Genomic DNA, 16,993 nt, shown 5'->3' on the forward strand with positions numbered 1-16,993 from the left:
TGACTGGTGGTTTACACCGCAATCAAGAATAATGCACTTAATCCGATATTATTGTGGCCAATCAAATCAGATCTGTGAGATGTGGCTTAGCAAATTAAATGTATGTTTCTTCTTTTGGGTGTCTTGTGGACAGGCAAGCTTCCCATTGCTGTGTTAATCGTCGTTGTTGCTAGTACCTGTAGTTTTGGCAGCATATATAACCGACTCGTATTGGATGAGTGATATAATAATTAATGCACATGCTATTATATAATTATAATGTGATTGGTTGGGGTGTCATGCCTGGTGTCTAGGGCATGATACGCGGCAGCATTTTCGCCCTGTCGCCCTGCCACAAGAAGACAGTATATACCTGTGCATTTATTTATTTATTTATTTATTTATTTGATTGTTGTTTTACGCCGTACTCAAGATTATTTCACTCATACGACGGCGGCCAGCATTATGGTGGGTGGAAACCGGGCAGAGCCCGGGGGAAACTCACGACCATCCGCAGGTTGCTGGAAGACCTTCCCACGTACGACCTATACCTGTGCATGTATACACACCTAATGACTGAAAAGTTATTCAGAACGGCTTAAAAACCCAAACATGCATATTTAATGACACGATATCATGCAAGACAAGATCGTGGCATACCGTACTTGACTGTCTGCATATATTGTTTAAGAACACGATGGTGATATTTGATTTCTCTACTTAAAACTGATCCAATTAGACGTAATTTTAATAATTTTATCTATATAACAATCTATATAATATAAATCTATAACATTTTGGCAGTGGTGTTTGGTGGGGGGAGGTGAAGGGGTGGGGGCACTTTCTAAAGCGTTAGAAAATGAAAACTTTACAAAGTTAGAAAATGGTGTAATTTACCAATTTTAAGTGTTGTGATCCGCATTGTTACAAATCGTGTAATCTAACATTCGGTTGCAACCTGCCAGCAGTTAATACGCGTCGTACTATTTTAAGATGTCGGCATTCATATTTTACGGCATTTAAAACTTGAAAAAATGTTAGCTTTTATAATCTGCAATATAAGAGAATGTCAAAAGTTCATCTATGTATTTATCACGAGATATTTTACAGATGATTACCAAGTTCCCACATTCATAGTAAACACAGCTGTTTAAAATGACAAGAAAGTGACCCCAGTCTTGTTTAGTAAAATCTCTTTGAAAAAGAATTATCCTATATTGTTATTATAGTTAATTATGGGACATTGTAATGTGGTATATAGGGAGGAGTTAACATGCTACTTACAAGCAAAGTTGCAGGGTCAAATCCAGTTTTCTCCACCTGTACACCTGACCTAGTAATGAATTATTCATGAGTACAGCTTCAAACAGCAATTAAGCAATTCTGTCCATTTTCCCCCATTTATATGCTTGCCCGCCGTCAGACAAATGAGACTGTCCGCAATACGGCTTTATATACAGCCTAATCAAGTTTGTAAGTGAGAAAGTAAATAAGTCAATCAGAGACCATAGGTGCATGTTTCACGAAGAGGACGCCAATTGGGCTTGACGAAAATTCCAGGGCCAAGTTTCACAAAGCGGTGTACGATGTTTTTTATCGTACATCTGTCGTACTCCGTTTTGTACGTTACTGTTACGGTGCCATTGTCCTGTATGTCCAATTATCGTACATGAAGGATATCCTTGTGAAACTGGGATACATGTATGATAATCGCACATATAGGCAAATGGTACGGTAATAGTGACGTACAAAATATCATACGACAAATGTACGATAAAAAAATGTCGTAGACCTATGCCGTTTTGTGAAGCTGGGTCCTGGACTATATACGGTGAAGAGATACGTCAGCTTGGAAAATGTGCTTGACACCGCGTGCGACGTTGTAGAACGTGCCAGAGTGCTACACGTGGTTTTCACTGAGATATCTGTTCACTGGGCAAAGAATGGTATAGTTAAAACAATAGAATAAGTATTATGCTGTCGTTGTAAGATTTTAATTTAAATAGTTCCATCAATATGTACAATAGGTGAAGTATTACAAAGATAAAACAACATGGTAAGAAAAGGAGAACTGTCCAAATATAGCAATGCTCGAAATTCGTTATTATGTGAAAACAGGCAAGCCGCATCGTAGATAATGACATCATAGTCAGAAGGCAAAAATTATTTACAGCATATTTCACAGCAATCCAAGAACATGCACATAGATATGTAAGTGTCAGGACAGACCTGGTGCTATAGTCAATGTAGATTTGGCATATTTCGTGCACAGTTTATGATCACAGGAGGTAAGGATTTCTTTCCCTTTGTCCATGTGGCTCTGTGTCTGTGGGGAGCTCTGTGTCATCTTAGGATGCGAAAGTGGGGCTGCTCTGTGTCATCTTAGGTTGCGACTGTGGGGTGCTCTGTGTCATCTTAGGACGCGAATGTGGGGCGCTCTGTGTCATCTCAAGATGCAAATGTGGGGCGCTCTGTGTCATCTTAGGATGGGAATGTGGGGTGCTCTGTGTCATCTTCTAGGATGCGACTGTGGGGCGCTCTGTGTCATCTTAGGATGCGAATGTGGGGCGCTCTGTGCCGTCTTGAGATGCAAATGTAAGGCGCGCTGTGTCATCTTAGGCTGCGAATGTGAGGCGCGCTGTGCCATCTTAGGCTGCGAATGTGAGGCGCTCTGTGTCATCTTAGGATGCGAATGCGGGGCGCGCTGTGCATAATGACATATGAAGTAACGTAAGAGCAGACTACAAGGTCTGGAAGTTTTAGTAGAGCCCAAGGTGCAATGTTATTGTTCAGGACATTACTGTTTTGTCAGAGACGTGGAGGCCATTTGTTGCATACATATAGATGCGTGGATACACCATGTTGTTACTTCCCACTACATTCCCCTTTTCGGAATGCAGTTTTCACGTCGTTTAGATTCTGTCACATTTTTCTTGCCTTTTATTCTCGCTAAATCTTGATGAAGCATAAGAATACAAAACTAATATCCCGTCTAAGATGATGAGCACAGGTCGCAGACAGAACAATATGGCAAACTGCAACTGGCGTTTGTATACCCCGACTAAAATGATGAGCACAGGTGGCAGACAGAACAATATGGCAAACTGCAGTTGGCACTTGTATATCCAGATTAAAATGATGAGCACAGGTCGCAGAAGGAACAATATGGCAAACAGCAGTTGGCGTTTGTATATCCAGACTAGAATGATGAGCACAGGCCACAGAGGGAACAATATTGAAGACAGCAGTAGGCGTTTGTATATCCAGACTAAAATGATGAGCACAGGTCGCAGAAGGAACAATATGGAAAACAGCAGTTGGCGTTTGTATATCCCGACTAAGATGATGAGTACAGGTGGCAGAACGAACAATATGGCAAACAGCAGTTGGCACTTGTATATCCAGATTAAAATGATGAGCACAGGTCGCAGAAGGAACAATATGGCAAACAGCAGTTGGCGTTTGTATATCCAGACTAAAATGATCAGCAGAGGTCGCAGAAGGAACAATGTGGTAAACAGCAGTTGGCGTTTGTATATCCAGACTAAAATGATCAGCAGAGGTCGCAGAACGAACAATATGGAAAACAGCAGTTGGCGTTTGTATATCCCGACTAAAATGATCAGCAGAGGTCGCAGAACGAACAATATGGAAAACAGCAGGTGACGTTTGTATATCCAGACTAAAATGATGAGCACATGTCACATGTAAAATTCAATTTTCTTGGGAGCCTCTTGCATGCACACGTATTCAAACTCACAATTCTTTGGACATTTGTTGAATGTGTTTTTGATAGCATGCCGTTCACATTGTTGCAAAAGACCGAAACCTTTCTCTAACGTGCTTTACTGTCTCCCGGAATCTTTGACGTAAACTAATTTTCGCCTGGCTGTTTACTGTGACGCATGGACTTGCTGGCTTGTCATCTGTAATAGCTCTGTCTTCCGATTGGCTACTCCTGGCTTTCCTTCGTCTGTTACGGAGGTACTGATCGACTGAACTACGGTAGAGGCGTTGGGTTTACGCTTGGTAAACGCATTAGCGCACCGGTCCAAAAGCAGTGTTTCAGCGCGCGGTTCTTCAACACACGGCATATCGGCCTGAAAATAGAATTTTGTGGCGGGGTTACACCCTTTGCCAATCTCTTTCCATGGGAATTGGTTACGCGGCTGAGGTAGCTGTCCGCGGATATGCTGCCCGCCAGGAGAGCCGGAACTTTCCAACTTTACGAACTGATCACATCTGGCCTCTTCCATCGCCACCTGGCGATGATTTTCGGTCATCCCGGGACCGGTAGATCCAGGATCAATCCTGGATCGAGTCACACCTAAGACTTTAAAAGAGGAAGTTGTAACTTCCTCACTTGGCGTTCAGCATGAAGGGGATAGTGCAACGACTGGTTGACCCGTCTCAGTATAATGGCTCGGGCTTGTCGGCTTACTTGCCTTCGGTAAGTCGTCTCAGTGAAGCAGCACTAAATAAAAGAGCGGTGGAAATCCGTCCCGCTACAAGGAGGCATATTACACGTACGTGCACCCTAAGGATTCCTTCGTCGTCATATGACTGAAAAATTGTTGAGTAGGACGTTAAACCCCAAGCACTCACTCACTCACTCCTGGGAGATAACTCCTCATCTGAGCTGGACGTGACACTTTCCTCTTCTTCCGCCGAGTCGCTGAGCGAGGTGTCCGAGAGGTCATAGGAGCCGTGTGTAGGGGTCAGCCATTCGTCCATGCCCAGACCCAGCATTCTGGGCACGTTACACAAGGGCATGGTGACCGCCTCAGTTTCCGGCCAGAAGCACGTGATTCCGAATCCGAACGGCTTCTCGTGGTCCGTGAAATCAGAGGAATAATAGGCCTGGTCATCACTGGACTCGGCCTGGAATAATCTTGTTCGTGATTATATGCAGATTTGTCCAGGTCTTCCTGACTAGTGACCTTGACCTTCCCTGTATCCTGACTTGTGACCTTGGCGTTTGTTATATCCTGACCTGTGACATTCTCCTTCCTTGTACCCTGATTAGTCACCTTAACGTTCCCTGTAGTGATGCAGCTGTGTTTTGGTGTCACCTTGGGACTCCGTGAGATTTTGTCACTAGGAAAGAAGGACTGGGTTTTGTTTTGTGGTATGAACAATATTTTGACTTTGCTCTTGAATGACGTCATCGGAGATCACCTGTGGCAAACTTATCCCGGAGCCTGCACCTTCTTTGCCATTATCGTGGAGCCTGCGCCCCCGTTTTTTGAAACAATAATGCAGCTTTCCTCTACATTTTGCTTAGACTTCAACAAGGTCGATTTGCGTACGTTACCTGAAGAACAGATCTTCTCTTCTTCGTTATTGTCATGAGAAAACTTCCCCTTTGTGCATGCGTTCCTAGAACTCCTTTCTTGCTTACCCCTAATTCTACCCAGGAGTTTGCTCCATTGGCACAGTTGTCTCGGTTCTGTTCTCTCATCTTGTCTTCTCGGCTCATGGCACAATTCTATGGCCGATTCGAAATCCGCCCATATATCCTTGTCTGAGAACGTTCCAGTCGATATGAGGTCCTTCTCGGAACTACTGCCATTGGGTATTTGATCGACACCTGGATCTGCCATTTCTGTGTTATGAAAAAGGAAAAAGAAAACTACATCCGAGGAAAACGAAACAGTAGTTAAAGATGGAGACAACATAAAAATGACATAAAATTCAGATTAAAGACTGCGAAAAGTTATTCCTAAATGTGGTCTTCAATATTTTTCCCATTTTTCCTTAAGGAGAAAAGCACACCTGAAAATAATGTTTGTATGGTGGGTAATTGGGACCACCGTTTGGTATTTATAGCCTTTGATTAATAATGTTATAAATAAGGATGTAACACAGGTTTAATAGATCTGTTTGCACTATAATTTGTTTTTTCAGCCAACAAATGTATTAAACCTCAATTTAGATCATATTTTTATTTTTAATATGTTCATAAATATGATTATAATTTAGGTTAAATGGATATGTTTCGATATAAACAACAAATTTACATTCAAATAAATTTATTAGACAAGCATCACATCCTTATTTAGAACATTATTATGCAACAACGATAAATACCAAAAGTCCCAGATACCCACCATACAAAAATATTTTCAAAAACCCTTTTTTCTTGACAAAAACAATCCTCAAAAGCATTAAAGATCATATTTGCTTATTAGTTTTGACACTCTTTCGCCTGATTTTGGCATCATTTTTATGTTTTCATCTCTTTTAAGGGAATGAGTGCTTGGTATTTAACGTCGTACTTAACTATTTTTCAGTCATATGACAACGAACTGCTTTAAGATACAACGTCATCTTTTATACATGTACATGTATACTATTTTGATTGTTTTACAGAGAGTTTAAAGAATGCATTTCTCAGCGAGGTGTCAATAAGCACCTTTAAAACCGTAAAGTTACAATGTTGTCTTAAATTGAGGTCAACAGTACTGATTGAAAGATAGTGTTTAAGACGTTCATCTTGACATTGATAAGTTAAACTTTATAATGAGATGCAATTTCTTTTTTGGGGGGGGGCATCCGAATTTCTACATCATGTAATGATACATAAACACTTTTGTAACATTTAAAGGAAAAGACCTCAATAAATCGAAGTAAACAGACCACTTAAAACTATGCAATAATGCTGGCCGCCGTCGTATAAGTGAAATATTTTGAGTACGGCGTAAAACACCGATGAAATAAATAAATAAATAAATAAATAAATAAATAAATAAATAAATAAAACTAAGCATAAATATAATTTCATTTATTTTTTTTTAGATTTTTGTGAAAAGAGTTAAAGGCGTTCAAACATTTGAATTCTAGGGTCGGCTTTATGGACCATACTATCAAAGCTTAGGAGTTCTGACGTTACAAGAAGTTTTTTCAACTCTATTTACGACACTGAATGTTGAAATAGCTCTTATTACCTATGAGTAAAAGATTACTGATAACAAAAATTCCCCCAAAATTCCTTCCTTCTGGTGATCATCAGGAAAAATGTGATGTGGTAAGTTCCTGGTGAACATTAGGAAAAATGTGATGTGACGTCAGAGTTCCTGGTGAACATTAGGAAAAATGTGATGTGACGTCAGAGTTCCTGATGAACATTAGGAAAAATGTGATGTGGCGTCAGAGTTCCTGGTGAACATTAGGAAAAATGTGATGTGACGTCAGAGTTCCTGGTGAACATCAGGAAAAATGTGATGTGACGTCAGAGTTCCTGGTGAACATCAGGAAAAATGTGATGTGACGTCAGAGTTCCTGGTGAACATCAGGAAAAATGTGATGTGACGTCAGAGTTCCTGGTGAACATTAGGAAAAATGTGATGTGACGTCAGAGTTCCTAGATCCCGTCTGTATGGCTCATAATGCCAACCATGGTATTGAAATATTTTCATACCTTTCAACAAGCTTCAAAAAAATATCTAGAAAAATAGATGAAAGTATTTTACGCATGGTTTTGCATTTGTCTGTAAGATGAGCGTTACTTCACATTTTAGCTTTCAAATACTGTATGTTACACAGTGGGAAATTGTGTGAGTAATCTAGGAAGCTGTTACATGTAAATGTGTGTGTGTTTATGTATGTATAACGTCATACTTAACCATTTTTCAGTCATATGACGAGGTGGAGTCATTAGGTCTGTGTACATATACTGCGTCTTCTTGTGGCAGGGCGAGTTCATGCCGCAGTACTAAAGTGCTGCAGCCACTGGAAGTATCAGGGGCCTCTGTGGCTCAGTTGGTTAGCGCGCTAGCGCAGCGTAATAATCCAGCAGCCTCTCACCAATGCTGTCGCTGTGAGTTCTTCTAGCTCATGCTGGTTTTCTCTCCGGCCGTACGGGAGAAGGTCTGGCAGCAGCCTGCGGATGGTCGTGGGTTATCCCCGGGGTGTTCCCGGTTTCCGCTAACCATATGCTGGCCGCCGTCGTATAAATGAAATATCCTACACCACAGATGACATGTCTTTAATATATGCACTGAGATTATAGATAACCACAAGTTCCTCCCTCCCCTCCCACCCCCTCCCCTCCCACCCCACCCCATCAAAATATTATTTAAGTAACACGAGAATGAAACGTAGGCCGGCTTTAATATATCAGTATAAACTTTAACGTACAGGTGGTCGAAAATGTATACATCTAGTGGTATCTGCACAGGAACATAACAAGTAAGCTTCACTAGTATACATAGTTGTATTATATACAGTGTTAAATGCATTACACATAGCAGACAAATACGTATGTATGCGTGGAGATTTATGTCGTACTTAATAGTTTTTCAGTGATATGACTGTACATTTATTGTGTCTTCTTATAAAAGAGCGAGTCCATGTTCACAAAATGCTGCCGCCACTGGATTACTGCCGAAGACACCAGACATAACACCCCACATTATACTGACACCGGGTCAACCAGTCATATCTCTTTGCTCTAACCTTTCAGCACTGAGCACCAAGGGAGGCAGCAACAAGTTTGAAAATCCTTGGTATGACCCGACCTGGGTTTGATCGCCAGGTCTGAGGCTTGGAGGCAAATTCTCTAACCATTAGGCTACCTAGGCGGTTTATATGTGTGTGGTTTATATGTCACCTTCAAATCCTTAAGTTAGAAGAGACAAGCAGCACGCCATTAATCATAGCACAAACACCTCTACCAAGTCACATTTACATACATAGAACGTCAATCTACTTGAATCCTGTTTGGTCACTGTAACATTGCTTATAGGATTAAGGGTTTGGCCTGGGTGTCGCAATTTTAACTGAAATCGCAACATTAATTACAACTACCAGTATACAAAGGCATATACTTACCCTTATAAGAATACACCTTCTCCATGTAATCAGCAATTAAATGCCCTCAAACCAGTAAATCTAGATAAATTTCTCTGAAACGACGTCAACGTCCCGATAAAGACTATCAGCAATGTGACAGTGGCCCACGCGACGTCTCAGGGCAACGAGAGGTCACGACACTACCAAGAGAGGTCAGAAGTACGTCACAAACTGCGTTGAAGACAACGTCAAAAACAACACACAATGTGACAATCGTAACCCGCGTGGTATAACGTCTAGGGATATTGAGCGGTCACGAAGCTACCAAGAGAGGCCAAGGTGATGTCAACGTGAAAAACAATGTGACAGCGTGGCCATTAAGTTTGTACCACAGTTAAATTTGTGATTAATTGTCTTAGTCACGCGACAAGCTTGGCCTGTGAAAGCTGTTGGGATTTATTCCCAGATTAATGAAAACGAAAGAGCCTAACCACATGCGTGTCAGATTCCATCGCAATTAGTGCACATGTTTTTAGTAATGTAAAAATGTGCAATCAAGGGAGATAATTTAGTCCGCACAAAGAGTTATCTCCTCATGGAGTCCGACAAATCCCCATACAGTAATACATACCACAACTGTTTGGTTGCGAATTAACTTATATATATGGTCAATACTATGATTTGATGTTTTCATTCAAGTGCCTGAATCTAAATGTGCATATAATATTTCTCTGCTCTGTCCATATTAACCTTGTGAATTGCCTCCGTTGTACGACGGGCTTCGGTGGATTGGATAGCCTTGCAGACTTGCCCGAGACTCTGATCTGACATTTTGTCTTCTTTGTTTTGATTCGTAAAAATGAATATACCCAAACGGTGCCTGTTAAAATTTACACGTATGCATAAGCATGTCCCCTAATTCCTATAGACTCTATGCTTAATATTGCATGCGTGTAGACTGGCTTTGTCGAGGCTGAATGCTTTCCATATCAAAACATATCTCAATGCCTTTTTTCTTTTCAAATACCTCTCAAGTGCACCATCCCAGGTATGCTTGGCTTGATTTTTAATTTCATTTTCGAAACAGGCCTTCAGTATATGGCAAGCGCAGTGCGTATTCGCCATTGAAAACTGTGTTAACTGAAAAGCTATTTAAATATAGAAGAAATAAGATTTGCTCTCCCATTAAAAACTGTTGTACCCGGGAAGTTATTTAAAAGTAGAAGAAATAAGATTTGTTTTCCCATAAAAAAAACCATGTTACCTGAAAAGTCAGCCCCCAGCTGGTCCTCAAGTCCTCTTATGGGTGAGAATGCACAGTGGGTATTCGCCATTAAAAACTGTGTTCCTCGGGAAGTTACTTAAAAGTAAAAAAAATAAGATTTGTTTTCCCATAAAAAATGTGTTACCTGAAAAGTTATTTAAAAGTAGAAGAAATAAGAGAGCCCAATTTAGCATTTATTTCCAAATAGACGGATAGAGAAATAGACTTCAAACACATAATGAACATTGAAAGTGATGGGGTAATAGACTTTGTTTGCTTATTTTAAACAACGATGTCAGTTCGTAAAGTTCACGCACACTTCACAAGTCTTACCAAACTTCTTAAAAAATGATTTATATATATTTCCAAGAGTCAAGACAGAAGTCTTTGGATTAAAAAAAGTTACCACAACATCGATCTAACAATCACCAGAGCAAATGCCTCCCTTAGTTTATGAACAATTTGCAATCCAAATGCGACGGAGACACCGTTATGTGTATCCGATCTGGAACATTATTTGTAGACTACGACTCTGAGATTTTAAGCGGATTGCATGCCTAGAAAATCAAATCTCTTCCCTGCATTGGACATGGACAAGGGCTTCTCTCTTACATGTAGCCACCCCTATTTATCATATCTATTTCATGTCTTATATATTCCTTTGGGGAGTGATGTTTTAAGTTGTTTTGGAACAGCATCTTTAACGTTTCTTCTTTAACGACCCCTACACACGGTTACCTGACAGGACCATTAATTCTTTTTATTTATTTATTTATTTTATTGGGGCTTTACGCAGCACTGAGGAAAATTTCACTGATATTTAATTATTTTATTGGGATTTACGCCGCGCTCAAGAATATTTCACTCATACGACGGCCAGCATTAAGGTCGGAGGAAACTGGGCACAGCCCTGGGCACTAATTCTGATCTTGGCGCTAAGGGGGCGATGCTGGCTAACTGAAAACATGTAGCTAACGATCCGCCAGAGCCACATTCACAAACATGATTCACCAATAGTTGTCTGACATACCCTTAGTTACCTGTCGTCCTGTTCCAGGCAACATGATCCCGTACATGGTATCGTACTTGCGTATCCATAGTCAGTCTAAGGACCTTCGGAACACAGGCGCCATCTGGATACAGTCGGCGGCTCTGGCAGGTCAGGCCGTGGGTATGGCCATCAGCGGTGGTCTGCAGCTCAAGTTTTCTACACGAGTCACAACCGTCATCGGTGGATGTGTGATGAGGTAGGCTTCATTTTATGATGAGGGGTTATGTGTGTCGATAAACGCAAGATAAATCATACATACTTATATGTATATATGAAACCTGTATCCCTGTAACTGCTCCAATAGACATGATAGTCTCGGGACTAGGACTCTCGCAACTGAGATACATATTTTCTTATCGCCAACTGATATTCTAGGATGGTACGCGATTTGAATACTGATTTCACTCAGTAGCCTAGAACATACCTTGCGTCTTCCCAACATCATTGGAACCTGTTGAATGCTTCTCTTTTCACGATTCCGTCCTATTTTTAGTTCTTAGTTCTTTGATGGTTTGTCTTATACGTCGTTTTGGGAAATTATTGACCTGGAACGTCCTCATTGGTTGACGGCTGGCATGCGAATGTCTGTTTCAACGCATTAATCCATGTGTAATATGAGGTCATAAATAACAATGTGGCAGTCGGGTTTTTTCGGTGATGCACCTCTTCACTTTCATAGCTATTCTCGCTATGCACACACGAACTCCTCTTTCACAATTCATGTATCCTTGTCGCGTACACTGATTGGTACACTGACATCTCTCCTTTTCCATAAATATCCTTGTCATGTACACTGATTGGTACACTGACATCTCTCCTTTTCCATAATTATCCTTGTCATGTACACTGAAACACCTCTTCTCTTCCATAATTATCCTTGCCGTCCACAACGAAGCACCTCTTCTCTACTATAATTGTTTTTGTCATGTACACTGAGGCACCTCTTCTCTTCCATAATTATCCTTGTGGTGTACACTGAGGCACCTCTCCTCTTCCATAATTATCCTTATTGTGTTCACTGAGGCACCTCTCCTTTTCCATAATTACTTTTGTCTTGTTCACTGAGGCATCTCTCCTCTTCTATAATTATCCTTGTCATGTACACTGAGGCACCTCTTCTACTCCATCATTATCCCTGTCGTGTGCACTGAGGCACCTGTCCTCTTCCATAATTATCTTTGTCATGTATACTGTGTAGCCCGCCATCTACGCCAAGTCACATCTTGTCTTCCACAACTATGCTTGTCAGGTACAAGTCGCCTCTTCGCTTCCATAATGATTAAAGTACACGCTCGGTGCATTCGACAGGCCGTTGACCAACGAGGTCTCGTGCTGGAATGCCACTCTGGCTATTCCGTCAGCGGATTTAGGTCACGAGGTTTGCCAGTTACCTGCCGAAAAGTCGGTCGTTTGCTACAGGCACTCCACCCAAAACCTAAGCGCCGTTATATCCGTAAAATATTCTTTAGCACTGCGTTAAACGTCAATCAATAATAAATAAATAAGTATTTATAGAAGACACATCTTACAAATAATTGTATGTGTTTTCAGAATCAAATGTTGCCCTGATGTTTTCAGTCATCTCTTAAAAAATGTTTTTAAACTTAAGTACGTATCAGGCTGATCTGCGTGATTTGCTTCCATTTTTCCCTATTGGTTTACAGCTGTGGAGTTGCCGTCACTTATTTTTCCATCGACCAGTCGTTCTGGCTTTTACTGTTCACCTACGGCTTTCTGTTTGGGGTTGGCCTCGGGATAGCGTATACCCCAGCGTTCGCCTGTGCGATGAAAGTGAGTACAATGTTTTTATATGTAGGATTCTAATCGTAGTTTCCTAAGACAGTGGGAAGGCCGCAGATTTTTTTTTATCCCTTGAGATGGCTGTAGTGAGAAGCAGGACCTTTAGCCATTGTTACATCAAAAATGGGTTGCAGAGCAACGTCTTCAATGGTACAATATATCAGTTTCTTTTGTAACGTTGTACTGTCTTTAGTGTGACGTCATCATCATGAGCTGGGAAAGGAACACTTGACGTCCATAAAATTGCGTCCAGGTCCTGCTCCTGAAAGTTGGACAGGTGTCCATTGGCCGTTTCGTGACTCAAGTGCTGCTTGCGTGACGACCGTTTGAGAACAAATATTACCAGTGCACATTTGTGCGGAAAAGTAGACTCAATATAAGTTTGGGTGTGTGGGTGATGATGCATTTACAAGCCTTTAAATCTCTGCAACACACGGGGTGTTTGTACAGTGCCAGCCCCATAGTGATGAGATTTAAATCGTCAGTTCTATACACTTTTACATGCATGTATTCCCTCATGTTGCTGGCAATAAACAAGGTAATAATCATAATGTCTGCGTATACAGACATGTCCTCGCTACGGTATGGCTGCAATACTGTTTAACGTGAATGGCGTTAAGCTATGGTTATCCATTTATTCGTTGATGCATTCAATAAAGGCTCGACAATGCACGTGCATGTTGCCTGTCGAGTAGCCTTTTATCGATGAGTACGGCGTCAAATGCCAAATGAAATAAATAAATGAATATATGTAAGGTCGTGAGCTTCTCCCTCTCATGAAACTTACCGCCGACTTTATATAAAAAACAAACAAATAAAAAAAAAAACAACAAACAAGCACCAAGCGGTATAAGGTCTACCTTTCGTTACAGTGGCTGCCCGCCAAGAAGGGTCTAGTGACTGGCCTGGTGCAGATGGGTTTCGGGGCTGGTGCCTTTGTTTTAAACCAGATCCAGACAATCTACATCAATCCGGAAAACCTTACCCCAGATGAAGCCATATCAAACCAATCCAACGAAAAGTGAGAATATTTTTACTACATATGAAAGTAGAAAATCAACTTTGGCTTTGTTATTGTTTGTTTGGTGTTTAAACGCCATGTACATAGTACATCTCTTGAAAGAGTATCCCACCTCCACGACGGCGGCCAGACTTAACGGTTGAGGAAACCGCCTGTAAAACCCAGGGGAAACCACTACCAATAACTTGTACGTATGCTGAATGGCGTTAGAACTGTATTACTAAGAAAAAGACGTCCCTGAGATACATAAGCGAGTCCTCCAAGCAAGGAACTATTAACACCGGCTATGTGCACAAAAAATCCTTAAAATTGATTTTAAAAAATACAGAAGAAAACAAATGAAAAACACAATGAACTGCTCTGTATGAAGTGAATAGCAGGTAATATGGGTTTCTCATGTGCAGTATTTTTACATCACTAAAAGTTAGTTGTATGTGTCATTTATTTGATCAACAGATATTTCACCCAGGTGGCTGTGTTAGAGCGAGTACCCACGTGTTTCCTTATGTTAGCCGGGTCTTATGCCGGTCTGCAGATCCTCGGCTGTTGTCTTATATCGGATCCACCTGCCACCGAGGTAGTCTTGTAATTATTATTGTAGACGGATACACTTGCGCAAGGGGATTACAAAAAAAGAAAAACGAACCTATACAACACATCCAGAAGTTGAAACCCGCCCAACCTACAACTCTTATTCTTGTCATCAGTTGCACTAAAATTATAAAAATATACTTAACTAAGGCCGCGCTCACACGATGCGATTTGTCGTATCGAGAGGGCCTCCGTGGCCGAGTTCTTAGCGTGCCAGCGACGCATAATGATTCAGACGCTTTCTCATCAGTGCGGTCGCTGTCAGTTCAAGACCAGCTCATGCGTATGAAGGTCTGTCAGCAACCTCCGGATGGTCGTGGGTTTTCCCCGGGCTCTGCTCAGTTTCCTACGACCATATTTGCTGGTCGCCGTAGTAAAACGGCAATCAGACAAAAGTAAATAAATTTACGTATATCGACTCCTTTGAGCACGACAGGTCGAATGAATATAAGTCTATTCCATAAGCCGCACTCAGACGATTCGATTTGTCGAATGTTATGTCCTATTTCCTTTCGATTTGTCTAATTCGACAGATCGACTCGATGATCGCCACGTGGGAACGAGCTACATGTACTAATCTTGTTCTTGTCTTCAAAAAGAACCCCACACAGTTTATTCCTAAAATGTCCAACAAACACTATATTGAAAAACATTGACGTTTGACTCAAGATTTTCCACATTTCGACCGTAGCACCATTACCCTTTTCTGTCTTTGCTGGGTAAATTTTTGAACAGAATATAAAGTGGCCAGTCAAATTGGAAAGTGTATAAAATCCACACAACAGCTAATCGAAGCGTGTTTAAAAATTATTTCGGAACGATTTTCTTTTTTTGGTTTTTCGATTTGTATTTCAAGGAAGACTTGGAAGTAACATTAGACGATGAAGACAGCGACTCAACAACGACGACAAGGTTTTCTCGGAAACCAGTCGACAGGGGAGAAGTTAACAGCAGTTTTGTTCAGGAATCTTGCCACAGGATAATGGACTCGTGATCGGCGACGTTAAAACGTGAGCTGGTCCATGTTCGTTACCTTCTTGAGATATTTACAGTGTACTGTAGGCCTATACAGGCTCTAATGCGTAAAACACAACGGCCACACATTTTGGAGGAAAAAGATGCATGTACATGTACGTAAAGATGGCATATCTTCACGTTATCTTAATAAAAATAAAAAAAATATATCCAACCAGTGCCTCCTTAAAAAGTCCAAATAAGCTGTAAATTCATAAATTGAAATTCTATTATTTCCTGTTTTAAGCCAATCGGGTCTGTCCGTCAACTGGCGAATCTGTTCGGCCACTGGACAAGGGCTGCATCCAGTCAAGATCGCAGAAAGGAAAATCATGGAGACCTATCTGATTTTTTGACCAATCAAGGCCGTTCTTTTATTGACGATTACCGTGCAACATCAACTTGTCCATCCAACTGGCGAAGCAATCCACCTGCAGAAATTGCCACGAAAACCGAATTACACTAGCGAAGTCGAAAATGAATCCAAAACGTGAGTTGGTCCAGAATAAAAATAATAACACCAGATTTCTTGTTTGCGGCAATCAGAGCTTAAGTATTGTTCCTGTAAAACTTGTGTAAGTCGTTAATGTACACAATTACACATTGAAATCATAGATCGCCACAAGATCCCTCCCCCACCACATCCCCACCCCATACCCCACTGCCCAATTAAAGTATCATCAAAGTAAGAAGAGAGTCGTAGGCTGGCTTTAATATATCAGAACAAAATTTAACGTAAATTTATATATCTACAACAAACGAACGTGACGAGCACACTTCACTAGTAAACGTGTGTATATTGTACAGAGCATTAAATTTATATATCTACAACAAACAAACATGACGAGCACACTTCACTAGTAAATGTGTTTATATTGTATAGAGCATTACTAGCATTACAAATACTGGCCAGATATAACGTAAGTTTTAAACAGTGGGAATTTTTTCTCTTCTGCTTTCTCGGAAGAACCATATCACGGGTGTTTTATATCGAAGGATTATGACATTGAATGTAGATTGAATGCAAATTGAAGACAGTTTTCTTTTTTCTTCTGCCCCCGCATAACACTTTATGGCTTCCACACAGCACAATTTGCCGTAAACCTACACAATTGATTAAACAAAATCGTGTTGAAAGATACACCTTAAGCCTAAAATTGTAATTCGTTTTAACTCGCATTTGAAGAATAGAATCCCGGTCTTTGCCATGGACTTTGATGATTTTGTTCCTCTCAACGGACAGACGTTTATTCTTATTCAAAGCTCTCACTATTCGTAAAGAGTTTTGGTCACAGTAAGAAGTCACCGACATTCGTTTTACGCGTTTGTCTGACGTTGACTGAAGATATCTTGCCATTTACCAATATTCTTAGTTATCTAGTACATTGCTACTCAGTTAAACCATGCGAAAATGGCATCATTAGAACGGGAGATAACCTAGTCAGCAGACACCTATGGATACGGGAATTTACACTTCAAA

The 16,993-nt window shown here is 40.9% G+C and overlaps 1 protein-coding gene across 1 annotated transcript; it reads left to right on the forward strand.

The window, feature by feature from the left end:
- Positions 1-10,029: 10,029 nt before the first annotated feature.
- LOC135479869 (uncharacterized) lies at positions 10,030-15,493 on the forward strand. The gene is made up of 6 exons (XM_064759774.1): positions 10,030-10,078; positions 11,094-11,283; positions 12,752-12,878; positions 13,760-13,908; positions 14,365-14,485; positions 15,356-15,493. The coding sequence occupies exons 1-6, from the start codon at positions 10,030-10,032 to the stop codon at positions 15,491-15,493; spliced, it is 774 nt and encodes a 257-aa protein (XP_064615844.1).
- The last annotated feature ends 1,500 nt before the right edge of the window (positions 15,494-16,993 follow it).

Source organism: Liolophura sinensis, chromosome 12 (genome assembly GCF_032854445.1).
Source record: "Liolophura sinensis isolate JHLJ2023 chromosome 12, CUHK_Ljap_v2, whole genome shotgun sequence".
Taxonomy (NCBI): domain Eukaryota; kingdom Metazoa; phylum Mollusca; class Polyplacophora; order Chitonida; family Chitonidae; genus Liolophura; species Liolophura sinensis.

Bases quoted from the DNA above. Each gene is read 5' to 3' on its own strand.
- LOC135479869 (XM_064759774.1), top strand. From the start codon at position 10,030: ATGTTACCTGAAAAGTCAGCCCCCAGCTGGTCCTCAAGTCCTCTTATG. The intron at 11,284-12,751 runs GTAGGCTTCATT...ATTGGTTTACAG, and splicing joins ATCGGTGGATGTGTGATGAG to CTGTGGAGTTGCCGTCACTT. The intron at 12,879-13,759 runs GTGAGTACAATG...CTTTCGTTACAG, and splicing joins CGTTCGCCTGTGCGATGAAA to TGGCTGCCCGCCAAGAAGGG.